Below are 27,500 nucleotides of genomic sequence, written 5' to 3' on the forward strand. Positions count from 1 at the left end.
CATTTCCCCCGTTGAATCATGTGTGTTATCAGTCAGTTATTCAGACTTCACCCTCACAGCTCGTTAAATAGATTGATTGTAAATGTTTCCACAGGAAAAACCCAAACTAGAAGCAGTCGATATGCAAGAGAAGTTCCTGAGTTTCTAGAAGGAAAACATCCTGCATCGAAAAGGGCTAATCACAGAACGGCTACGCAAGTGCATCTGGTTGTTTATGTGTGTGTGTGTGTCTGTGTGTGTGGCTGTGTGTATGTGTGTGTGTGTGTATGTGTTGGGGTCAGAGACAGAGATGTACGACCTGGAACAGAAAACAATGTAGAAACCAAACAAGCATCACTGCTGCAGGGAGAGATCTATACACAGGCTTAATTGATGACTGAGGTGTGTGTGTGTGTGTGTGAGAGAGAGAGACAGCTTTGACGGGCGAAGAGAGCGAGACAGAGGAGAAGGTGTGTGTGTGTGTGTTTGTGTGTTTGTGTGTGCGTGATGTATTGACGTAGCTGTGCTCTCTCCAGTCCTGAGCTCAATAAGCCCTGACTTCAAACAAACAGAAACCGCTTCACACAGGAGGAGGAGGAGGAGGAGGAGGCGGAGGAGGAGGAGGAGGAGGAGAGGAAGGAAAGTCGAGGAGGTAAATATGAATGCAGGGAAAGGAGAGGAGAGAGGAGATGGCCAATGCAGATAACTGAGCCGAAGAATAAGCGATAATTTGGAGATGGTAGAAATGGACGGGATCAGAGAAAGAGGGAGACAGAAGGCCCGTAAAGGAGAAGAAGGAGGAAGGAGGGAGGAGGGAAGAGAGAAATAATTTACTCCATCCAGCTGATGTGGGCACGTCTTAGTTTTTTAATCTTACATGAGCGACGGTGTGTTCAAGCACAGAAGGAAACTGTGTCAGTCAGACGTTTGACAGGATTCAGCTGGTTGGACTCTGCAGGTTGTTCTCTAGTTATTCTGTGTAATCGATGGACTGCAGCAACAGAGGCAGAGACGATTCCAAAAATCTGCTTTGTAAATATTTAATGAACAAACACACATTTTGAGGTATCAGTATTTAACCCTTCTGTAAAACACGACTTCCCCTGAACTCACTGTCTCTTATTTGTGTTTTCATTCAATTCCCCAAATTAATTATCATTAACAAAATGACTGGGATCAAGGTTTAGTCATTTCGTTGTGTCAAGACTGCGAATAACGCAAAAGCCCGAAGTTCAAATTAACTTAGAGTTTTATCTATAATAGAAATGCACGGCGGAGCCTCTGCGCCGCGCTGATTAAAGCTGCGCGTGATTCGTTGATCAATCATTTCCTGTGACGGCGTCTCCGGTGCTTTAGCTTCTCTTCAGCGGGCGAGACTACAAAGGGCCGACGCCCCCCCGGAGCCGCTCTGATGTGGATCCGAGGATCTTAAGTCACGATCTGACAAAACAGTTTTCACTTTCATGGCGTGACAAAGATGGTTAGTTGTGACCCGAAGATAACAAAAGTTTGATATTGGGTTGCGGCACCAAAAAAACAAACTAATTGGCAAATCTTAACAGGATTAGATAACAGGATTATGAAGGAGTTTATGTAGATGAGGTCTGTCGTGCTGTGAATCCTGCAGATCTGTCGTCTCATGAAGCTTCGACCTGCGGAGGACAGCTAATCCCATCGGTTCTCTTTCTGTTAGAATCGTTCATCTGTGCTGCACGATGTTAAACACTGAAAATGCACATTCATACCTTTTTGACCAGAGTCAGGACCCGTGTGGGTTCCGGTCCTGGTTCTATAGAGTCAGGTGGGTTGGGGGCGGGTCCTGTTCTCTTACAGCGGGTCAGAGAGCAGACGTCTGATTCGTCTGATAGTGAAGATCATCGCTCATTAGCAACGGCAGCAGCCAGAGCAACCAACGTGTGATCGTGAAAGGAACATCGTCCAAACTTTCTTTATTATGCTGCAACAAAGCTGAAAGTCAAGTCACATTTCTCATCCCTAACAATAAATGGACTTTTAATCTGAAATCACGAGTGGATTCAATTGGCCGTCGGCAGGAGAGTGACAGAAAACCTGGAGGATTATAAACATCATGGTCGGACTGAGAAGGCTGCTCACGACACAAAGTTCGGATTTGACACCTTGTGATTTCTCTTTTTATTCGGATGTGGAATCCGATCTGACTCACGATTGGTCAGGTGCATGTATCTTTCTATTCCACCTCTTCTCGTTTATTTTTCTTTTATTCGAGAACCTTTCAGCTCCTGAGCTCTGAAGCAGTTTATATATATTTTTTTAGATTTCCCTCGCCAAACATCAAGGCACAGAAGCAATTTTCACTGAAAGACGATATGAGGTGGCGAGTGAGAAAAACAGAAAAACAGCAGCAGCACAGATAAAACACAAGTCGAGAAAAGAGAAATCTGACATAATTTATGCTCCGCGGTGTCTCCACCTCGATCCCACATGTGTAGCGGGGGGGGGGGGGGGAGATGATGTTCAAATGTGAGCAGATGACGGATGATAAGGCCACGGACTCGCCAGGTTTAATTTACCTTCTGAAAGAGCCGAGAGATGAAAGAAGAAGAAGGAAATAATGGAGATATCACACTTTGTGTTGCTGCTTTTGTTCTAGTTGTTACAGCAGAGATACATCACAACATAATAGCAGAGATGAAGTGTGAGAGAGAGAGAGAGAGAGAGAGAGAGAGAGAGAGAGAGAGAGAGAGAGAGAGAGAGAGAGAGAGAGAGAGAGAGAGAGAGAGAGAGAGAGAGGTCATTGTTCACATGGTGCTCATGAACAGGGAATAATGAAGAGGACACCCCCCCCCCCCCCCCCACACACACACACACACACACACACACAAACACACATATAATGGGTAATTCATCAACTGACTGGATCACACATTAAGGTGAAGGGTTCAGTGCTGAGATGTGGTTTATCAGAAGTAACACCAAATTGAAAACTTGATTTGCGGTGTGTGTTTTCCTGAAACTACACACAGTGGTCTCACACTTTCTCTTTTGCACACACACAGAAACAGGAAACTGTGACCACAGGCCACACACCTCCGTCAAGGCCCCTCTGATTGAATCAAGCTGCTTTATCCAGATTCATGAAGGTTTCCCTGGCTCTCACTATGATAAAAGAAAGTGATTCAAAAGTCCCTGGTGCTCTAAGCATCCATCCAGTCGATTTTGTGTAATCGTGCTAACACACAAATGCAGACAACACAACATAACCTCTGAGTAGTTTCTTCGCCCGTGTCCCATCCTGCCACCAAGTTGTGTTTGTGTCCACTCAGCAGTTTGTGAGCGATCCTGCTGACGAACACACAAACCAACAGATCATCCTTTAACTTTACACACTCGTCTGCAATAAGTCACATATTTGAGGTTGTCCATTAACTGGAGAACATGTCCTCCCAGTGAAGATGATGAAGATGATGATGATGAAGGATCAGCCTCTGGGGGCAGCGGTCAGAGTGGTTCAAACCGATATGTTGTGACGACTTCTGAGGGAGGGGGTGAGTGGGTCATTGGGTCAATCTGAGGGATTCAAACCATCAACACTTCTTAGTCCTGCAGGTTTTTACCTTCTGTTCCTGTCCTTCATTCACCCTCTCTCTCTTTCTCTCCTCACAGTTCTCTCTCTTTCTTTAGAGCTGCTGTCTTTTTCCAATGTGAGCTGTCAAAATGTACGCAATGTCCGTGACATCCGAGAGAGTGTGTGTGTGTGTGTCTGTGTGTGTCTGTGTGTGTCTGTGTGTGTGCAGGCTCCTGCTTTCTCATTATGATTCTAAAAGTATCAGTCTGTCTCGTCCGGATGAATTAATAGGTTCCTTGGTGGTTTGGCTCAACACGCTCTCTTTCTCTCTCTACACACACAGACACACACACAGACACACACACAGACAGACACACACAGACACACACACACAGCCGCGGCCTTCTCACCCCTTTTGTAAAATTTGTTTGCGTCTCATCTCGCTAGGAGCTCAGGACAGGCTGCGTCCAAGGTCTATCCTATATACACACACACAGACACACACACACCCACACACAGATACACACACATCTTCCTAATGCACCGTGGCATCCTCTCAGTGCTTCTCTCAACCGCTTACATGAACACAGACATTCAATTAACGAACCTGAGGCTTGAACCGCTGGACAAACACAGTGTGTGTGTCTGTGTTTGTGTGTGTGTGTGCGTGTGTGTGTGTGTGTCGTCCCTCTTGTCTTTCCATACCATTTCTCTTCTTTCCTCTCATACCTCCATCCTTCCTTCCTCTTTTTTTGCAATCTATTCTTTCCATCTCCCCCCCTCTTGTTCTTCATGCTTCGCTGTTACAGCCACCAGAAGAACCAGCCACACACACACACACACACACACACACACACACACACACACACACACGCACACACACTCTGACAGAGTCTGACTCTCGGCCCTCTAATGGCCCCATTTAGACAATGTGTCGCATCAGCAAGTCGTACGGCTGAATAATGAGGAGAGAGGAGGAAGGAGGAGGAGGACGAGCGAGGAAGAAGATGAGGAGTGTCACTCGTTTCCTGCATCCCTCCATCCGAACTGCTGCTCTGCCGTAAATGTTGCTCTGTTAGACACACCATCAGCGCCTTGACCCGGTGTGTGTGTGTGCGTTCATTCATCTCCACTACGAGTCAGTGTGGTCGTTTGGGAGATATATGACATCTGAGGCGTTTTGCTGAAGCTCTGTGTTGTGTTTATGATGAGAGAGAGAGAGAGAGAGAGAGAGAGAGAGAGAGAGAGAGAGAGAGAGAGAGAGAGAGAGAGAGAGAGAATGTACATTCTTTATATCGCTCGCCCACGAAGATACATCCTCTGTCTCTCTCATGCATTACACAAACACAGTGAAACACACACTCCCTCTCCATCAACTGAAACACACAAACACACTCTCAAATGATAGCAGCAAGCTCACACCCTCAAAGGATACACACTCACACACACACACACACACACGCAGGTTTGTAAAGCTATCATTATTAGGACTTTGTATTGACTTCCATTGTGTGTAGCCAAAGAGTTTTTCGTGGTTTCCATGGTAACAGCGAATCAAAGGCTCTCGCTATTACACCTGAGGATTGTGGGTAACGCAGCACTTCTGTCTCCACCTGAAGTGATTCTGTGAGTGTACCTTATGGGGACTTGCTGTTTGTCCCGATAAGGAATTTGATCGTTTACACAGATCCACACCACATGAGAAGGCTAATACCTGAATCACTCTGTATGCGTCTGTACCTTCTCACAAACGACCGACACTCTTTTAAACGACAGACACACACTCACAGACAGAAAGTGCAGCTGTAGTCGTCTTATTTTTAAATCCGTCGCCACCTTGTGTTTTCCACCGCCAGCTGTTCGGAGCCGAACGGGATTTATGTGCAACGTTAACTTTTTATTTCTCACTTTATGACGTTTGTATTTTTTCTGGGGAGGTGTCGGGGGTTCTGCAGAGACTCTCACGGATTAGCATATTAAAGGGTCATACGCCGCTCGCGCCTTTAGGCTATCGGCTACAAACCGGATGTGTTTTACATTATCGGAGCCTGTTTTCCAAAAGCGCACCATAAATTCAGTTGTGGTTGATTTCCTCGCTTCAAGGCGGTCGTATTGATTTCCATTTATTCACTGTGGAGAGACCGCCGACCGGTGGAGACGGAGAAGCAGCTCAGCTTCATCCCAACCTCTACTTCTGTTTCTGTTTCTGTGGAAAGTGATGAATCTCTTCTGAACAGAAGAAACAACCATAGATACAAATACATATATACTGTATATATAGATAAATACATGTATTGTGTTGCCTTGTATTCTCACATCATCCAAAATGCCTTCAACGATGTTCAAACTCAGAGAAATCCACAATTTCATTTCACGTTATTTAGCTTTTCAGTCACGAAACCAGGAGAAGACGAAGAAGTCTGAGATTCATCCTGTTAAATACGAAAAGAACAGGAAGTTAAACACCTCTCTGAATCCTCTTCAAGTAAAGTGACCTCTAAAAGCTCCCTGGATGCTTTTAGAATGTCCTCGCTGTGGACACCAGAACTCAAAACACACAATTACACAGCTACACACACACACACACACATTTCTCTGGTGGATAATCACAGGTTAGAATCTGAGCACACAGTTGTCATCTGCTCTTGTGATTGAAGCAAAGAAAAATGCTCGTCAACCAAACCTGAGGGAACATTCTCACAGTTTCCATTTATCTATAAGTGTGATTTTAATAAAACTGAATCTCTGGCACGTCACTGATCGATCCAGATATCGATTTATTGGCTGAAACAAATTTACAAATGAAGTATTATCAGTAAATTCAGTATCTTTGAAATGTTTGAAGTGTATTATGAGGAGACTGATGGAAGGTGATGGATTGATTGACAGATCTCGGAGGCGGAGTGGGAGGACATGCTGGACGGGTTCGACGAGCGGAGTTACCTGAGCGCCCGGCGCTGGAAGCCCGGCGACGACCCGTACACCCTGTACGCCTTCAACCAGAGGGAGAGCGAGCGCATCCCCAGCAACCGAGCCCTGAGGGACACCAGACACTACAGGTACTACACACACACACAGACACACACAGACACACACACACACAAAGACGAAGGTTGTTCATTGTTGGTCTGCACTGCTGCTCCTCAAACTTTACCCTCAAAATAAAAAGATAGAAATGTACTCAGGTAGTGCATTAACTTAACACTAGTGTACACAACAGAACATAATACATCACATAACACACTATGCAAACATGTGACGAGTACACATAGATTCATCTATAACACAAAAGACATAAACACAAAAAAACACACATCTCTCTTTGCTCTTTTTGGTGTTTCACTGTTTTAATCCTCGTGTAGGATGCAAATGGGTTTTGTGAAGATATGACTCCCGTGTGGTGAAACGTGCACAACCTGTGACAGCGTGTTTAAATCGACCCCTGCTGGAATCTCTTTATTATGCGCACAAGCACACACAGACACACACAAACACACACGCACACACACACACACGCACACAGTTACTCTGCAGCAGCTCTCTGGGCTCCTGATTAATCCCCTAATTTAGATTATGAAACCAAACACGTTTTCATGGAGAAACCACCAAATTACAATCCGTCTTGTCGGCTGAGAAATTAAATTAAACACCAGAATAGATAGAAATCCTCTCAGTGCGGCGCCGGCCTCGTCTGTCGGAGAAGAGGCTTCACAGGAAGATAAGCAGAACGCCGCTCTGACGGCCGCAGCCTTCTTTACTCATTCGCTCAGATAAAAACTTCCAGGCACTCGTGGAAAGCAGAGGTGCAGTGTAGCCGGGCTGAGATCACACACACACACACACACACACACACACACACACACACACACACACACACGGTCAGCACTTTGATCTCCTCTCACGCCTTCTCCATTGTAGCGTTTATGTCTGGTGGGTTTCGATTTGTCAAAAGTTGGTTGTATATCATCCCAGATGTTTTTCACTCGATTACATCAGAGCGTTTCCTGCTTCGCTCTGATAAACGATTTAACAGGTTCACACGTGTTGACAGAGGGAATTTCATTTTATGTTCCTGAATGTCATGGTATCATGTGAACCCCATATTGTTTGCTTCACGTTTTTGGACTGATGGAATTTCTTCCTCACATTACATTTTAAGAACACTGTCAGTCGGTGGTGTGTGTACCTAAACCTTAATTGCATCTAGTTGCTGCTCCCACCCAGTTGAATATTCATGCCTCAGGCCTTCTTGTTTTGACTTCAGACGGAAACATTCAAGCTGTGCGGTGCAGGAACTTAAAAATATTTCCTCCCTCAAATTCAACCTGACACATTTGATATGCGTGGAAAGTTTGGGATCGTGACTGGAATTAAAATTTGGGTCGTGTGAAGTTGGGGGAAGTTTGTTCAGTTAACTTCTTAAAGTTTGTGGTGATTTCACAGAGCGTTGTGTGATTGTCACGCCTCCGAACCCTCGACACCAGCTGGAGGCCGAATGCTTTCAGGTTGTCCGTCCTGTTCTTGTGAATGTGATCTCCTTGTGAACTTATGATCTTGAGGATGCCTCCAGACGGTCCTTTCAGATTTGGCCAAAATGTTCACTGAGACTCACAGATTACCTGTTCAGATTTGGGTGGGTAAAGGTCAAAGGTCAAGGTCGCTGTACGTAGACTGACATTGCTCTGGTTGTTTTCTATATTTTATGGAAGTGGAAAGCTACGGAAGTTGATGAAAGCTTAATACAAACAGATCCAGCAGATTCCATTTCCCTTCCAGCCGCTGTGCTGTGATTATTAAAGGTCACCAGGCTGCTCACGGTGACCCAGCTCTCCAACAGGAGGCTGCACGTGGGCGGCTGCTTGTTCCGACTCTGGGAACATGACAAAGTCCTGGAGTGTGGCTGCTGCAGCTGGTGGTGGTGATGAGCACAGGGGAGGTTCAAATGTGTCAGCACGTAGATCCCATCCTGCGTGTGCACGATGGGATGTGCGATGTTGACTCAACCCGAGCTGCTGCTGCTGCTAACGTCTCGAGCTGAGCGCCAGTGTTTCTGCACGTCCATATGCGAACACGCTAATGTGCGTGAGTGTGCACGGAGTCGATCGCCTGCATCATCTGCTGTGTTTCCGGAGGAGGGAAATTTGCTGTTGAGCTGACATAAGGCGGCTGTGTGAGTGTGAGTGTATGTGTGTGTGTGCGTGTGTGTGTGTTTGACAGTGAAACTGAGAAGTGTGTGTAGGAGGGGGACCAGGGATACGCTTACACATTAATCTGTTAGAAGTGAGGTAGGGGGCTGATAGTGCTCATTTATCTTGGATGGTGTGTGTGTGTGTGTGTGTGTGTGTGTGTGTGTGAGAGGGGAGGTTGCTGTTATGTGATTATCCGTTAACTTAGTTTCTATGTAGCTGTGGATCTCGAGTGCTTGGCAGGAAGAGCGATAGCAGGGAACCGGCGGAGAAATGAAAAACAGCAGTGAGATCCTGAAGCCGCTGAGGTTTAGTTTTCATCGAAACACCTTCTCCTCCGCTGCCGACTCACCGAGGGGCTTCCTACACTTTGGCCTCGTTCCTCATCGGGAACATTCACTGGAAATTTCAAGGTTTTGTGACAGAAATATGTAGGAAGAGCACAGGAAGTGAGAGGAAGCTGCCGTGGCTGCAGGGAATTTGATAACACACAGAAATTGAGCAATTGAAATTGATGGTGTGGTGGAGGAGCATTTACCTCTGATGGCTGCTGCTCCTCCTCAAGCAGAAACCCCCTCTCACTCATTTCATGTGAATAAATAAATGTGTGATGACATGCTGTGAGTCCGGATGAATATCACTGTTTGTGTGTTTTGTATAACATCACAAGCAGGAAAGTCTTCATGTGGAAACAAGCTTTTAAACGCACCAGTGTTACATTTTATCATTTCAGATTTCGAAATGTGTCATGTTTGACAGTTTTGATTTCTCGACACTTTTCTTTATTAACCTTCTGTAGATATTCGTGTTATATTGTTATTTTTGGATTAACCTGTTTTTATTCAGCTGTAATGAAGCGCTCCTGAAGTAACAAGGCTTATTGCCTCATCTCACTTTATAACTCTTTTGTTTTGCTTGACATAAAACTGCATCTGTTGGAAGGTTATTTATAAGAAACACCTTGTAAACGGTTTAGTTTGCATGAGCTTGTGTTTGTTAAATCATCCAGAGCAAATCCAGGAGTCTTTGATTACCAGGCGATCTGTGGTTGAAGTCGAACACAAACACCTGAATCCAGAGCGGCTGGCAGGCTGCCGCTCTACAGCCGAGCTCCAGTGGAGAAAGCTCAGCGTGTTTGGAGAACAGGCTCCGGGTCTGTTATTTTCCCAGCGGGATGACGATAACCTAAAGATTAGACAATCAAGCTTTTGACCTGGAGATGCTGAGCTGGATTCCCTGAAGCCTGCAGGCGAGAAGAAATCTGGAAATGTGGCAAGACTCATAAGCACAGACAGCGGGAGACTGAGGCTGTGTGCAGGTGTGACTTACACGTTGTTTTAGATTGTGTTAATATTTCCTTTATTATAATATTTAGAGGAGAGATTTGCATCCGGACAGGAACAATCAGATTATTGAATTCCAGTTATTTAATGGTGCTTATACATCTACTAACTGTGTGTATGTGGAACGTAGAATCTCTAGGACTCTTCATCAAATTGGCTTCACACTCGTCACGTATGTTCTCAGTGGTCATGGGTTTAACTGGACTGTATTTCCTTTCCTTTCTAGTTGTTTCATATTCAGCCTCAGTCTGTAGAAAGTAGCAGAGACAGATTCCAGGTAATGTTTCCCCACAAAGACGTGAGTCTGACATGTTTTTATTCAGTCTCTCCTTCCTTTCCCATTTGAATTTGACAATAATCTTCAACCTGCAGCATTAAGACACCGGTGTTCCGGGTGAGAACGTGGGAATCGGAGAGGTGTGGAGAGCCTGCAGATTATCCAGGCTGTGACTGTCTTTACTCAGATGTGAAGGAGCGGGAGGGGAGCGGAGGGAAAGGGAAAGATGGAGAGATGAAGTGAGAGAGGGATGAGGAAAAGTCAAGAGGAGATTAGGAGGAAAGGAGGTGGAGGAGGAGGAAACGGGGGAGATGCCACAAGCTGCTGAGAAGAGCGATAATTGCCACATGCAGAGCTCGAGAAGCTGTTTGTGTGTGTGTGTCTGTGTGTGTGAGTGTGTGTGTGTGTGTAAAACACTCCACTCCAGTGCTCTGCTATTATCTCAGTGAACAATGGCACCTCCCTCCGTCTGCTCCCCGACAGACTGACAGTCTATAAGCCCGACAGCCGCTCCACCGCGGGGATTAGATCCAGCATGAAGACAAAGAGCCGATGGAGGACGAGAGGAAGCTCCACGCTCCGACACACTGGGTTGATATGGAAACAAGAGGAAAAAAAGTGTTCTAATGGGAGACAACGGAAAAACAGAAGAAATGAGCTGTAGGTTGAAAGATAAATGGTGTGAGAGAAACAGAGCAGAGAAAGAAGACGACCGAGTGGAAGTTTGACGATTGCTCTGATAAGAGAAACACGATGCTTCACACTTCAGGGGAACACGCTTCATTACAATCCTTCAAATAAACAAATATATTAATATTTTAGGGGTTCAGTATCTTGCCAAAGACACTTCGGCATGCAGATGGGGAAGAGTGGGGATTGAAACGGCAAATGTTGGAGAACGTCCACTCTACCCCCTATAGATTAGAAAGGCGTCTCTGAAAACTCAGTAGACTGCAGCCAGCGGATATCGTGTCATCTTCACAATAGCAAATCAGATTCTGTCTGGAAAAATGTCTTAAAGTGTTTAAACTGTGTCTCAGGAGACAAGTGGATATAATTAATAATCTGTCTCGAATCGTAAAGTCTCACTTCAAAAGAACACAATGCAACAACAGATGAGATTTATTGACTCATATATACGAAGGATGATGAAAAAGCAAAATGGAATTTGGATGAAATGTGGATTTGTAGGAATGGAACATGTGAAACAATCTGTCTGTGATTCTGTCTGTGATTCCACGCTCGACTTATTCCCGAGATAAATGTCTCCAGTTTGACGTGGTGACATTGAAAGTGTGTAAATTATTCTGTCTCTCACACAACCCAGACAACACACCACTGCACACACACATTTGTCAGTTTCTTTGTTGTGATGTGCGATGTGATAATGCTCCAGGGTTTCGTTGTCAAAATGGCGGCCGCCTCCTCGTGACTGATCCTGTTGACCCAGTGATCACGTCTGACTAACTAGATCACACAGTCATCCACTAACCTCGCCCCTGTGTGTGTGTGTGTGTGTTATAAGTGTGACTGTGCGTGTTATGTGTGCACACTGGCGTCAGCGTCCTTTCACACTCAGTCAAGCACTTAGTCATGTTTCCATGAATCACAACACGCAGCTAAACATTCGTCAGTGCAGCAGCTTGGGCGCCCCCCCCCCCCCCCCCCCGAGACAACACAACGAGGAACAAACCTCTGACGCTGAATCAGTTTGATTTCCCCCCCGACGAGCTGGTTGATTCGATCAGAGTCTGGAATCAGAGGCAGGCGGAGCTGAACGTCCTCAGGGCCTGGATCTGATCTGTGTGACAGCCGGGAGTTGAAGACACACATTTGACCTCTGAAGACTCTGAAGGAGCTGGAGCTGCTTTCAGAGATGAGCTGAACTCCTGGAGGAGGTGTTTGTGTTTGTGTTTGTGTGAATGCAAATGTCAGAGTGAGATCCCCCGAGAGTAAAGTCTGCAGAAAGTCCAGAGAAGTGAGAACATTCCATCTCTCACCTGAACAACATGGAGGATTTGTTGCTGTGGTTCTAGTTGTCGGTCTGAAAACAGCTGGTGAGGAAGTTGCACAGTTCTGCAGCAACAACACAAACATTAAACTCAGTTCAACTGACGCGGTGACATTTTGATTTCACAATCATTCGTCCTCTGATGTTGAATCCCGATCTCTCTGGTCCCAGTTCCTCCGTCAGATCCCTCAGTTTACACTGAATCTCACAAACAGCACCAACCTTGGCAGGAGGCTCTCTGTGAGGGGTGAAGAAATCCCCCCTTGGTGTATTGTGGGTAATCTGCTGATGTGGAACCTGAGCTCTGAAGCACCCCGGTGCTCTACAAGAGCGCCGAGTGACAGTGACGCTAAGCGGCTTTACCGGCTGCTAGCATCTCAGCTAACCGCTCCGGCTCCCAGACGCTCCGGCGGCGTGTCGGAACAATCAGGGAGCAGACGGCTTCACAGCTGTATCTGCTCTGATACCTGATTAGATTTGTTTGGCTCTCGTTCCGCTTCACTGACGCTGAAATGACACAAAACATTTTTCTTTCGGTCTTTGCCGCTCTGGGTTCCTTCAGATTCCTGTTTCTCTTTTGTGTTGTTGCTCTTTGTAAAGAGTTACAGGGAATCACGGCGTGAGAGAACAGAGCTTCTCCTTGAAATGCACCGGAGCCGAGTGAAGCTCTGATGTCTCATTGATTTCACCTCCTTAAAGCCACTTCAGTGGTGGAGGCGGGATGGAGAGGAAGAGGAGGAGGAGGCAGATTAGAGACAGAGTTCTTAAGCCCTCGTATATTTCAGGGCTGGATGGTGAAACTTAGAGAAGCCGTCCAACACAGAGCGGCTGCTTTGTGCTCGGCTGGGTCCACTGAGCCCTGAGCTGTTTGTGTGTCTGAGTAGAAACACACAAAGCTGACAGAGGAAAAGTGTCTTTACAAGAAAAGTAAGGTCAACACAAAGTAGCGAGGCAGAGAAGCAAACCAATCAGAGTCAAGTACAGGTGGACTCCGCCCACGTAGGTGATGACCACAGGACGTCACACAGAATTCTTTATTCCCTAAATTACAAGTGAAACAGAAACTAACAGATCAGATGAAAGGAACTAACACAGGAAGCTTCAGACTCTCAGGAGAGAAACGTTTAAAGTAGTTTTTTATGATTTCTGTTCAGGATTTAACGCAGATTGACTGATGTTAAATTTGTAAACGTGTAAAATGAAAAATCAAACCTCATTAGGATCAACAGAACGAGTCCTCTGTCACTTTGCAGCATCACATGCTCGATCGATACATGTTTACACTGTCATGCATCATGACTCGGTTTGCACACGCATGGAACAGATCAATATTAAAAACATGTGAATTCAATGACACGCTGGGATGGATAATAATCATCATCATATTGCACCTAAGTCCCAGTTTAATGTGAAATTCCCACATCATCTACCATGACTGGGCTTTGAGAGGAGGCCGTGTGATGACATGAGTGTGTGTGTGTGTGTGTGTGTGTGTGGGGGTGTACGTGTCACGGAGGTTGTCATTGATTGGTCCCGTTGTACATTGATCCACCTTCATTGATTGGCTGGTGTTAAGTGCCTGTCAACCATTGTGTCCCCAAAGGAGACATCATTGTTACGTCAACTTCTTCTCATCTTCCTCTGCTGGGAGTGTGTGTGTGTGTGTGTGTGTGTGTGTGCTCCTCTCCCTCCTTCCTCCTCCTCCTCCTCCTCCTGCTCTTCCTCTCCCTTCCTTCTTTTCCATCTCTGCTCATTGTCTGGATTTAAATTGAGCCGGAGTCGGTCAATACTTCCTGATCCCTGCAGCCGTGTGTGTTTTTAAGGAATCTGAAAAGGTGGAGAGAGAAAAATCTATTGATCCAAATAAATCAATATCCTGAATCCAGTTTGTTGTCACCGACGTGACAACATTTGTGTATCAATTTAATTGTAATTTCTTCAACACACAACACGCTGGTTTTAAAACGGAGCTTCTAACAAGTGGAGAGAGAATTTTATCACAATATCTAAAATACATCACAACTATTATACATTTAATTCAACCAACATTATTTACATTCTTAAACTGGTGAAGACTGTGGTGACTAAACCAACTTATTAAGGGTGTTATAATAAAGGGTGAAAATAACAGGTGCTCTGCTGGACAGTGTTGAATCATTATCTCTTATCATCATCGTTAATATTATTGTTTTTACTAACGTCTCTATTATCTCAGTGTGGCCTCAAAGGTTCTTCAGTGGAAACACAAACACACTAGACTTGTGCAGTGCAGGGTTAGTGTTGATGATCCTGCAAACAGCTGGATGTAACTTCACGCTGATGCCCTCCAACTCCTTATGCATGCACGCATACACACACACACACACAACACACAACACACACACAACACACACTCACTTAGTCTTGCACGCAATCCAGAAAATGCACAAAATTACACACAAACTTACCATCAGTCTCCCCTGCTGAGCTGTTGAGAATTACAAGTAAAACACTGCAGTAAACATCCACCTACACACACACACACACACACAGACACACACACACACACACACACACACACACACACACACACACACACACACACACACACACACACACAGTTGAGAAGGGATTTTATTGCAGTTCGGAGCTGTCGGGCTTCTGTTCTCCGAGCAGCGTGATGCAGATTTCACTAATAACAACTTTCAGCTGAAGAAGCAAAAGGGAAAAGAAAAACAAACACACACACACACACACACACACACACACACACACTCACACAATAATAGACAACATAGAATGAATGAGTTATCGAGAGTAACAGGATCAGATAAATAATTCACACATGAACAAGAGAGCGAGCAGGTAAACAAAGGGGGAAATGAACACAGGTGATGGAGCAGACGCCTGAAACAGCAAACTAATCAGATACTCAGAGCGACACGGAGGTGAAGTCGACATCACACAGACACACACACACACACACACACACAGAGACACACACTCATGAGCTGCTTCACTTGGCTCTTCTGTAACGATTACAGAATTTCAGCCTGAATTTGTTTCCTCCTTCCGGCTTTTGTCGAACAACTGCAATATGTTCCAGCTCAGCATGATGAAGTGCACAGAGAGCAGGCTGAACAGGCTCATATAGATCCTGACTTACACTCACACAGACACACACACACACACACACACACACACACACACACATGCCTTTTTGACGCCCTAAGCAGGATTAAATAACCCATTAAATTCCCAACTTTTGTGCAGCGCCCCATAATATATTCGTCATACTTGCTAAATTTTTCAGAGATCTCTTGAAATATTTTTGTGTGGCTCTCCTACATTTTGTTCACGTTGTAATCCAGCTTTTGTGATTGTGAAAGTCCGTGAGGTGGTGGGCGGCTGTGGCTCAGGAGGTTGAGCGGGTCGTCCGTCAACCAGAAGGTCGGCCGTTCGATCCTGTCGTACGAGAGACAGTGTTTGCAAGAACTCCAATTTTCCCCTGTTGGCAAAAATGGCTGCGTATAGAAGTGTGTGTTGTGACTTGTATGAACTGTGAGTGGTCAATAGGACTGAAAGCTTTATATAAACACAGTCCATTAACATGTGGGGTGTGTTATATACACATAGATACTACACACAGTGTGTATACCTGTAAACACACACAGACACAAATAAAACAAACAGAGCAGGAAGTGCAGAGAGCGAGCGGGGGGGGGGAGGGGGGGGTATACTTGTTCCGAGTGATTAATAACGACGGCTGAGAAATACCCAGAATGCAGATGGATCATCACGGCGGAGGTCGAGCGCTCATCAGCTCAAATCGAGCGTGGTGAAATGTATAGATGCTCTAGTCGAGTGAAACATGGCCTCACATTACATTACATTTAGCTGACTGGCTTTAAGTGGCTCGCTCGGGCGTGAAGACTTTGTCAAACACGAGTTATCACACACACACACAGACACACACGCACACACAGACACACACATACACTGGGTTGTTTTGTGACATTTTCAACTTTCAAGTGTTGAGCCTGCGTTTTTTGTATTTTGTATTTTTTTGTAACTCTCCCGGCAGGAGAAGGTTCAGATCTCAGGTCAGCCTATATAAAGTGAGAGTGGGTAGTTTGGGGGTCAGAGGTCACAGAAACCAGAATATAAAATAGGAAAAGCCTCGAGAACTGACAGGGAGGACAAAGGTGGGAGGATTTGTATTTAGTGAATTCAGGATTCAGCTTTAAAATACATTTCATTTAGTTTGGGGATTTAAATTGGAAATATGTCTGCTGCTTGAAAACACATAGATGCTGTATACAGAATATAAAATGAATAAATAAATAAATAGAAGTTTCTCTGTAAACACAAGGTTAAAAGACATCATGAAATATCTTTGCACTGTTGAATAAAATATTTTCTTTATAGCTACACGACCTAATTTTCCCAAAGAGACCAATGAATTCACTGAAATCCACATTAATCTGATTTCCTCTAATCTCAGCAGATGAATTATCTGGGTCTAATGATGCATAACAACATCAGTTTAGTAACTACATCAGTTATTTTTTAATTAGAATTACAGATGCACTTTGTATGAAAATCAAAGCATCGATATCATTTTTCCTTTTTTAGTCACAACTTGTTTACCTTGAAACAAAGTCAGGAATCATGAAGTGGTTTTGATCTCACTAGGGAATCAGCCTCACGACAGTTTAACACATGTTGTGAAACAAATGGCGTCTGCGGCTCAGGGTGTACAGCGGGTCGTACCTCGATCGAGATGCTGAGCCCCAGACTCCCCCTGACAGCTGAGCAGACAGTGAGTGACGGACTTAGCAAGTTTTTGTGGATTATAAGACTTGAAAATCTCCAGAAAAATTGAATCAATAATATTTCTGTTAATTCAGGGGCTGCATCCTCCTGAGGACTTGATCTACTCGGTCTCTGATGGTGTGGCCTATGAAAGCTTGTCTTAGGGAGGATTTCCAACTTATCGGCACCTCGTTAAATACTTTGCTGCTACTTTGCGTACTCGCCTGTTCACTGGAATGGAAGGACATATTTCTCCCCTCTGAAAGGAGACAGACTAATCGCTGGGCTGCTGAAGGATGCAGCGTCTGAACTGGGACACAGCTGTAGTCGGTTTATAGATCAGTGTGACCTCCGACCTCTGATAGCGACCTGGCATCCATCACCCAGACGGTGGCTTCTCCTCTCGACATTAAACTTTATACGCTGGCGAGGGAAGCTGAGAGTCGGCTGTTCATCATCCAGCGAGAGAGGAGAGATTAGGGAGGAGAAGAAAAAGGGAATAAAATAAAAATGAAAGCAAATGAGCCAGGATCAGTGAAACGGAGGTGATCATAATAATAACACCGATCGCTCCACATCACAGTCTTCTATAAATTCATGGATTGTAATTTTCTGAATTGGACGGGAAAGGGAACCGGGAGCCTGGGAGAGACGGAGAGAGATAGAGAGAGGAGGAGTAATAAAAGTTTAATGGAGGGAGGAGAGACAGAGAGAAAGACGGAGGAAAAGAAAGGAAGAGAGAGAGAGAGAGAGAGAGAGAGAGAGAGAGAGAGAGAGAGAGAGAGAGAGAGAGAGAGAGAGAGAGAGAGAGAGAGAGAGAGAGATGGATCAGGCGATCGCCCAGTATGACAGCCTCATCAGACAGCCATGTATGTGAGGGAGGGAGAGAGAGGTGGATGGAAGACGAAGAGAGAGAGGAAATTGTTCTGTCAGGGTGCGGGGGGGCGGGGGGGGGGGGGGGGGGGGGGTTGTATCATTATCTAGTGAGGCCCTGTGCTGCCGCTCGTCCTCTTCTCCTCCGTCTCCGGTCTCATCTGCTCTGCTGTCCAGCCGTCTAATGGAACAGTCCATGCAAATATCTCGGGTTAATAGAGCGAGGGACAGTGGAGGAGGAGGAGGAGGAGGAGGAGGAGGAGGAGGAGAGAGGACTCAGTCTTTCCTCAGCTGCCTCGTTCAGCCGGCACGTTGCACTGCTGGATGGTTTGTAAAATAAAAAACTTTTTCTTCATCCTCAGTTAAAAGCAGCAACATGAACTTTTCAAGTTAGTCTCATTATGTGTGTTTTATAAATCTGTGTGTGTTTGTGTGTTTGTGGCTCTTACATCTCCAGAACCTTTCATCTCATCTCCTTCACACTCGGCTTGTGTCTTGTTAACGGTTCAAGGAAGTGCAGTATTGATAACTAACAGGCTCTGTAGGAGTTAGGTAATAAAAACTGTCTCATCTGATCATTTTGATGATTTGATGAATTTTTCATCACCATGTCGAATATGATACAAATATTCACAGATGCTGAACATTCATAGAATCACTTCCTCTTTAGCGATTTGTCCACAAAGTGAAAGCAATATTAATAAACTGTGACTCAACAGGCTCCTGCTGCCGTCTCCACATGTGAACCACAGGGTGCGTCTGGAAACAGCTGAGGGATCAGTTTCTTCACAATGATCTGATTTACAATTACACGAGGGTGTCATGTCTGATATGACACAGATGTATTCCTGTTTGAAATGCAACACCGAGAACCTGCTGGAGCCCGAGTGCAGCTGTCAGAGTCGTGTCTGGACCCGGCAGACTGACGGCTATTTCAAGATGCACCGGGCCTTCTGTGTGCGTGTGTGTGTGTGTGTGTGTGTGTGTGTCTGCGTGTGTGTGTGTGTGTGTGTGTGTGTGTGTGTGTTTGTGTGTGTGTGTGTGTGTGTTTGTGCTGGTTCTATTTGAGGGGGTGACAGCATGTCTTGTGGAAAGACGAGAAACTGTTTTCTCTGCCAGCAGAACGTGACCCAGTCTGTCTCTGCACTCGTCCAACACACTCTCTCTCTCTCTCTCTCTCTCTCTCTCTCTCTCTCTCTCTCTCTCTCTCTCTCTCTCTCTCTCTCTCTCTCTCTCTTGTGACGGACGAGAGAAGCTTCTCTTCATCTCGATCACTTTCTCTAAACGTCTCCTGGATCTGATTTCATGTTCAGAATCGACGGCTTCACTTAGGTTGATGAATATTAAATGCACAACGTGTCAACACTCCACTGGGCCCCTAACGAGACAAAGCTCAAGGATGAAGATGATATTTACAAAATAATCTTAATGATTGTGTCGCAGCTTGATCTTGTAATATATCGTAATATAACCGGCTGCGTTGGGAAACTGAGCAAACCCGTGATTATTAATCAGAGCGAGCTGACCGGGAAGCGTCCTCTTAGGGCTACGACAAAAAAATCGGTGAAATCGTTTTCTACACTCGACGCGTGAGAGAGAAATGCTCCTCGTGAACTTTGACTCATCGAATGATTCACACGTTTATCTCCTGCACTGACGAGCTGCTCGTGATTCATCAGCCAGCGAATGTATATTTCTTCCTAATATGACATTTACAATAATCCCTGATCGTTGCATCTTGACATTTAAACTCCTCAGCGGTGCGGACCAGTGTGTGTCTGTGAGTGTGTGTCTGTGTGCGTCTGTGTGGCTGCGTTGTCAGTGGCTAACTGAGCATCGATCTGCCCCCCCCCCCCCCCGGTGACAGAGGCTTCGACCTCTGCTCGCTCAGGGCTGCACATCGTTAATTCCCTCTAATCAAGTCCACCACTGTAATAAAGTGGAAGTGGTGGAGAGTCAGAAACCAGCAGATAATGAGTTAATACTCGTTTCCTCGAATCGTCAGCTGATTAGAAACATTCTTGTTTTCCGCCCTGAACGTGATTCATGTTTAAATCTGCTGATGAAAAGCTGCTGGGCCACAGAGGAGCATGAAATGTTGATGAAATCTGAGCATCTTGACAAAAACATGTTGGAGAATCTTCAGAAACATTCCGAGCGTCACGGGACAGAAAGTCTTCTGAAGACGTGTTGACTTGTTTACTCAATCCACAGAAGACGTGTTGACTTGTTTACTCAATCCACAGAACACGTGTTTCAATGTGTCGCACTCAGTTTATCCTATTTGTTGACATTTAAAATCTTAGAAGAGAGAAACTCCTTCAGAAACCGACACGTTTCTATATTATTCACTTTATCGAGGTTATGTTTTCACCCCCCGTCCCTGTGTCTGTTTGTAAGCAACATTAAGCAAAAACTACTGAATGGATTTCAAATCATTTATTGATAGTTTCCTTTTTATTGGGTTTTTAAGTGCAATTTTACAACACCTCTTTTATTGAGTCTGTGCTTTAAGGCGTCATAAAAACAAAGCTGTCTTAACTCAAAAACTCTGATAACTGTGATTTAAATAAATGTGTTAAATGCTACGTTTTGATTTTATTGTAGATGTTCTCAGTGATATTGTTTTTAAATCATCTGTTAAAGTCTCGTCTCGGATGATGATCACACATAAAGCAGCGGCTTCACAAAAGACTTTGTTCTCCGTCGAGCTGCCTGGTTTAATTCATGGGTTAAAGAATAAAAGGTAGATAGAGCTGAGCAGGCGAAAGGAAACGTCCCTCACAACCACAGACGCAGAACAGACCTGGTATTAATCTGCAGGCAGAGCCAATGGAGACGCTACTGGGAGGCTATTAGCTCCAGGACTATTCAGAGCTCCATTTGGATTAGGCTGCACCGGGACGGGGATTAAACGAACTCTGCTGCCACGTTACAATAGATCCCTCCGCCCCCCCGCTGAACCGCTGGGTCACCTCTGCTGCTGCTGCCTTTCACAGCTCAAGATACCTGACTCGTTTTTAAGAGACTCCCCGAGCAGCTTGAAGAAGAGATCTACATGATAGGGTGCAGATCTGGTTAATGACGCGAATATTGTGAATCAAAATATGTTTTTCACAATAAAAGTTATTGTGCCTTTCTAGTTCATATGTGCACACACGGAGGAAAGAGTCTGAGTTTCATGGTGTTTAACATGAAAGGGAAATGACCTGATCCTAACTAAACAGTAATCAGAGACTCTATCTTAAAACTTTATGTGTTATTGTGAAACTTATTTTAAAATCTTCGTAGTTTATCGAATAATTTAGATCAGGAACAGGTCAGTTAATTCAATGCGCTCCACATAAAAGTTGTCAAAAATTTCAGATTCAGTAAAAACACATTTCTACATGAAATTGAGTTTGTGCTGCTGAGGCAAAATCTAAATTATTTGATTCAGTTTTTGTTCAGATGCTTGAAAACCAGATTTTAGGTTCAATCTTTAAATATTCAAGAACTGTCAAATAATAATAACAATAACAATATAACACCGGCAGCTAGATGATAATAGTTTTATCATTAATAAATTGTCCACAGTAACAGATGCAGTGTTGTAAATCCTCTAAAGCCTGAGTCCTCGCCCCAGTGAGGACGTCTCTGCTGAGGACACACACAGCGGTATTAAGGTTTTTTATCCAGCGGTCATCGATGCATGTGTGCTGACTGAATCATTTTCTTTTTAAAGCAGTGCGCATACATTATGGAACAGAGCCACGCACACGGCCGAAGGTTATTTATTCACACGGTACAGTAAGAGTAGCATTTACATTTAGAGTATTCCAGGCTGCAGATGAGTTTATTTGTGTTGCTGCAGCGAACGACCTCAAACACAAGGACGCAGAGACGGAGAGCAGCAATAAAACAATTAGTTTGAGACGAGGAGACAAAGAATGAAACTAAAAGTTCAGTTTTCAGCATCAGAGAGTGAGAGAATACAGAATGAAAAGCGAAGGAGAAAACATTAAAGGGAATGTGAGAGCAGCCGGGATGAGAAGCCAGCGTCGCATCAAAGTGAAGGTTCGGATCCTCGTTTCCTGTACCGGCTTCAGAGGCCAGGGCCGGGGACAGGAAGTGAGAAACGCCACACGTCTGCCTGGAGCCACCAATCAGCCAGAAATATGTCACCGCTGCTTTATGGCTGCGAACAGACGGAGGCTTGTTAGAGGGAAAAGGTGGAGTCGCTTTTTATTAACCAAAAGAAAATCGAAGGAGGGAGTGGATCCTATAGTTCCTTTTCCTTCTCTGTCTCGATAAACTTTAATCGTTGAGTTGTTTGTAACCACCGTCACACAATCAACAATAATCATCACACAATGATCGATACTTTTCTTAAATGAGTAAAATATTTCTTCATAGCTGGGCACATACAGACATACACAGACACACACACACACGCACACACACACACACATCTCTAACCATAACATACAAAGACATGTCTTTAAACTAAGCCTCAGACAATTGTCATGTTTTGTGCACACAGTGCGTTGACGTGGTCACAACAAAGTTTTGTATGGTCTTGTGGGTCATGATAATCCCGCTCCCAGCCTCTATGTTGCCTTTGAGCAAGGCATTCAACCTCCAGCCGATCCAATAGTGCAAGGGAGTCACTGCAGGTCCACGAGTGCCTTGATTATAAACCTAACTAGAATTATTCCCCGTTGAAATTAGTGCCTGACTGGTAGAACACAACATAAGGTACCACAACTCTCCCACAGCGTTATATACACATTCATGCAACACCACTCTTCTCCTTGTGTGTGTGTGTCTGTGTGTGTGTCTCAGACTGTTCACCTCCCACCGCCTCACTCCTCTTGTCTGCACTTCAGACAGCGATCGCTCTAACTGATCCACACCCCCGAATAAATGACAGTGATTTCCCTTCTCACATCTACACTGTATTCATCCCTGCAGCAGACAGCGTGCCCCCAAGCATGCAACACAATGTGATGACACACACACACACACACACACACACACTGAGCCGAGAAATAATGTCTTCCTGTCCCGCGGACGAGGTATTGATTGTGGCGCCTCCAAGCACAGAGTTTCAATTTACACATTTAGGGTTTGACAGCAGCCGTGTCGGCCACTGGATTGTTGTTAACGGAGAAACGCTCGTAACTTACAGCACAAACGGCTCGACAGGAAATATGAGCCGCCAAACACTTAGCTGGGTCTCACAGAGGAGAAGAATAATGAGGAGGCAGAGATGTGTTTGTTTGCTTGAGTGCAGGTTGATTCAATTAGAGCGTGTTTACATCACCGAGCCACAGTGTTCTGAGCAGAAATGTAGATTCTCAGTCTGTCTCGTGGTCGTCTGGAGGCTGAAGAGACGCCAACACACCGGCCATTTATATTTGTGTGGGATGATTCGCTCTGTGTGTGTGTGTGTGTGTGTGTGTGTGTGGGTGGGTCGGGTTTATTTACGATTGTGCGTCGCTGTGAGATGTCTTAGTGAAACTCATCTCAAGAGTCTCTGGAAATTGAGCAACAAAAAATTAAGTAATGAATTCTCTGGACTATTTTCCGTAATGACATCCATCAACGCTGAACCCATTATAAGGTGCCTTTTAAATGGTTTACACTCTCACACACACACACACACACACACACACATAGAGAGAGAGAGAACAAGAGGAAGACAGTTAATAGTGAAGTAATGAAGAGTTACGACATAAACTCCTTATAAGCCTCTCATCGTTCATAAATCACTTAGAAAACCAATTTCATACCAAAGCTGGGAAGAAGAGAGAAGAGAGAAGAGAGAAGAAGAGGAGGAGGAGGAGTAGGAGGAGGGAAAAGGGGAAGAGGAGAAGAAAAGGACCAGAAATGAACAGACACTGGAGCCGGAGGAAGCAGAGACGACTTGGTTTGAGGGGTTGAGTTTGAAAAGGGAAGGAAGAGGAGACAGATTAGAGGGAGGGATGAAAAGGAGGGAAGCTTGGTTGAAAGGGAAGGAGGCGAGTCAGTGAAAGGAAAGGAAAGAGGATAAGGGACGAGGAAAGGAAAAGACTCCATATAAGAGCAGTCAAACCGTCTTGATCGCCCCCTGGTGGCTGGCTATAGTAAAGACCATAAACCCTGCCCCCTCCATGTTAGTAGATGGGACATGGACGTCAGAGACAAACAAATCACATGTAAATTAAACTTTTGTCTGTATCGCAGACTCCAAATGAGTCACTAGCGCAAAATGTCGTTTGGCAAAGTAAAGTTTGAGGAAGCTGCTCTGTTGTGTACGACTTAATCTTCATTGTGGACACAAAATATATCTTATATCTTATGAACATAACCAGGATATGATGTCACAATGCAACAGACACGAAAAAACAGTAAGAAAACATAAATCAGCTCCTCTCGCACGTGAAGAAACAAACGCTGCAAAGTCTTTTTCCGCCTGTGAGCTTGTCCTCGCTCTCCGGTCACCTGGTGAAGCGTGAGGTATCTGCTGCTGCATCTGAAAATCAATTCACCTGAAAACACGGGCTCCTGCAGGGGAGACGTTCTGCTGCCGCTGCTACGATCAGCTACAGCTTCAGCTCGTCAACGATTCACCAGAGAAATGAAAGTACCAGGCGAGAGCGAGAGTGAAACAGAAAGAGGCTCAGGTGTTGTGACGGTGCACATTGAGATGCGTGAGTATCTATAAATCACCTCAATATGCAGCTTTGCAACGGCAAAACGAACACTGTGCTTTTACTTTAAAGGCTACTTGCTCAATAGGAAGTGATCAGCCTGCCCCCACTGACCACTACAGACCAATGTTTATTCCAATTTGTATTAATATTATACGTGTCAAGTGTCCAAATGGCACCAAACTCCAATCGGCACTTCCTTTGGCCCTAAACAACACACATGCTGAGTGTGAAGCTGATGAGATGAAAGCTTCTCATGATACATCACATTCAGACGGACAGAGATTTCTGGGCCATGGCCTTAATTTTTAAAAACTCCTCCACAAATCACTGAGCACATTCCTCCAGACACACCCTTCCTCTCTTGAAATATTAGTTTTGGGTTGAGTCCGTATCGGAGCATCTGTTTAGTTTTCTTTTGCCTCCTCCTCTGGGTCAGGGATTGCGGAGGCTGCTCTGTAAATTATTAATGAAAACTCCGATAGTGTTGCGGATGCCAGCTCTGAAGCCTCATCCAGCTTCGCAGCGTGGTGACTCATTATTACTCCCTTGTATCTACAGATAAGCATTGTAAATTGGACAGTAAATCAGTGGGAACACAGGCTGTGTTTGTTTTGTGTGAACGCGCCACATGAGTCACGATCGCTGCCCTGGACGCGACGCCAGGTCGACTGAGTTCCTCTGGAAAACTGAGCAGAGGAAACTTCCTCAAATTACTTTTTGCTTTATGACACGCGTCACCGACTCAGGGAATTAAAGCGGGAGCTCTTGTCTCTCCTCCAGGTGAAGTTACAATAAAAAGATAATTAAAATTGTTGATGCAAACCAACGTGAAGCCTCCGTGTGTCGGCCAGTTTAATGACCGCTCCACAGTGACCACATGTACTGGACCCACAGAGACAGCTGGACATTAACTTATCTGACAAAACCCAACCAGCTTCCAGTCGTGATAATATTCATAATACTTAAAGATACGCAACATGTTCTGCTCCTGTTCAGATTCATACATTTAAGCTTGATAAGGTTTTCATCACTTTCCTCAAATCTGCAGCTCCTCTGATCAGGAGGCCCCTACCTACCAAGTCCAGTCTGCTCTGATTGGCCAGTTGGCTCACTGTGTTGTGATTGGTCCACCGGGTCAGTGCACGTAGGAAACGTTGACCCCCGCTCTGGAGGGGGGTCAACGTGGCCTTTGGAGGATTCGTAGAGCGGCTCCTCTGAATTGAATCACAGCCGATTTATCCGGCTTTGTTAGGGGGCGTGTCCCACTAGCTGCTATCGTGATGTCATCATGATGCGTCTGTATAAACCAGATCTTGATTAGTTCTCTCAGGAGCTTCATGTTTCCTGGAGCTCACCCCTGACTTTACATTCACAGAAACACACTAGAGAAAACATCACGTCTCCTTATAATGACTCTGACAAGTGAACTATTAAAAAACTTTCCCAAGGAAAATCCTGTTTGTACCAGATGTTCCCCGAGTGATATGGAATAAAAGATGTGAACCTAATATTCAGATTTGTCTGTAAAAAAACCTGCAGCAGAAGGATTCTTCCATTTCTTCCCTCATTAACACGATGGGTCTGTAGCTCAGGGTTAAACACGACAGCCGAGCGTTTATTACAACGTTTAGCAAACAGACTCGAGTCGATGCTCTTAATGGGAGCCGAGGAGGAGGAGGAGTGGAAACAGGAAATGTTGCTGAACTGGGGTGAAATATTGTTCTAATGCACCTCCCGCCGTGTAAATTAAATTTCCATTTAGGCATGAATAGAGTCAAAACTAATCTAATTTAATCTGCCCTCTCCTCTCATTTCCCCCGCTGTCTCTTCTCATCGCCACCGCTCCTCTCTCTGCTTTCATATCCTCCTCTCCTCGGCTTTTATCTCCTCTCAACTCTTCACCTCTCTCCCCGGCTTTCATCTCCTGTTCTTTCCTTCCCTCCTCTGTCTCCTCAGCTACTCCACTGGTTTTTACCTCAACGGGGGTTTATTAATGAAGCAGGGGTTTATATATAGAGTGAGAAAGAGGGGAAGGCAGTGGCAAAGATAAGAAACAGAGCGAGAGGGGAGGATAAGGCAGATATGGAGGATGAGACAGGAAGGGCGAGAGAGGTAGGAAATGAGTGAGGCAGATGGAGAGAGAGGAGGAGAGGTGGCCGTTGGGTTTTTATAATTGGCTGCCTGTGACTCAGAGAGGATGAGTACAGTATCCCTCTACACACACGCACGCACACACACACACACACACACACACACACACACTCCCCTAACATGACATGAAACCAGCTTCTGAAGCCTCTGGGCTCTGAACATTTAAATTATCTCCATCTCCGCGGCTCACTGTGGTCTGAAGATCACAGATTCAGCTTCACAGCAGCAGCGACTGTCATTTCCTTCTGATTCACCTAATTAGACTCGCTAACAGCTTCTCCGTGGAACTCACTGCTTCTCAACCTGCGTCTTTACCCACGCGTGGATCTTGTGTTCTCATGGCGGAGCAGCAGCTTTGCTTTCGGCTGCGAGCGTCACGTCTTCAGTGTTTTTATCCACCTGCATGGAACTCTGGGAAAGAGATGTGATGCAAAGTGCAGGTGCAGAATATAAATGTCAGGCATGACAGATAAAGGAGATTTTCACTAATGCAATAACCCCCCATTAACATAATGTAATAATATAATAATGCTCCATTCATGCAATAAAGATTATATTGGCGGTAATTACTTTTTTTTACCTCATATGATAATTATGAATGTAATTATGGATTCATATTTTACCCGTCTTCTAACATCTGATGCCCCGAAAACACAGAAAAC

General features: G+C 45.0%; 1 protein-coding gene across 1 annotated transcript in view; it reads left to right on the forward strand.

The window, feature by feature from the left end:
* galnt14 (UDP-N-acetyl-alpha-D-galactosamine:polypeptide N-acetylgalactosaminyltransferase 14 (GalNAc-T14)) overlaps positions 1-27,500 on the forward strand; it is an 82,609-nt gene that overhangs the window by 10,676 nt on the left and 44,433 nt on the right. The window contains exon 2 of the mRNA XM_053444792.1: positions 6,416-6,585. Coding sequence (XP_053300767.1) covers positions 6,416-6,585 — 170 coding nt within the window. The remainder of the gene's footprint in view (positions 1-6,415; positions 6,586-27,500) is intronic.

The sequence above is a fragment of the Pleuronectes platessa genome, chromosome 17 (assembly GCF_947347685.1).
Source record: "Pleuronectes platessa chromosome 17, fPlePla1.1, whole genome shotgun sequence".
Classification (NCBI taxonomy): domain Eukaryota; kingdom Metazoa; phylum Chordata; class Actinopteri; order Pleuronectiformes; family Pleuronectidae; genus Pleuronectes; species Pleuronectes platessa.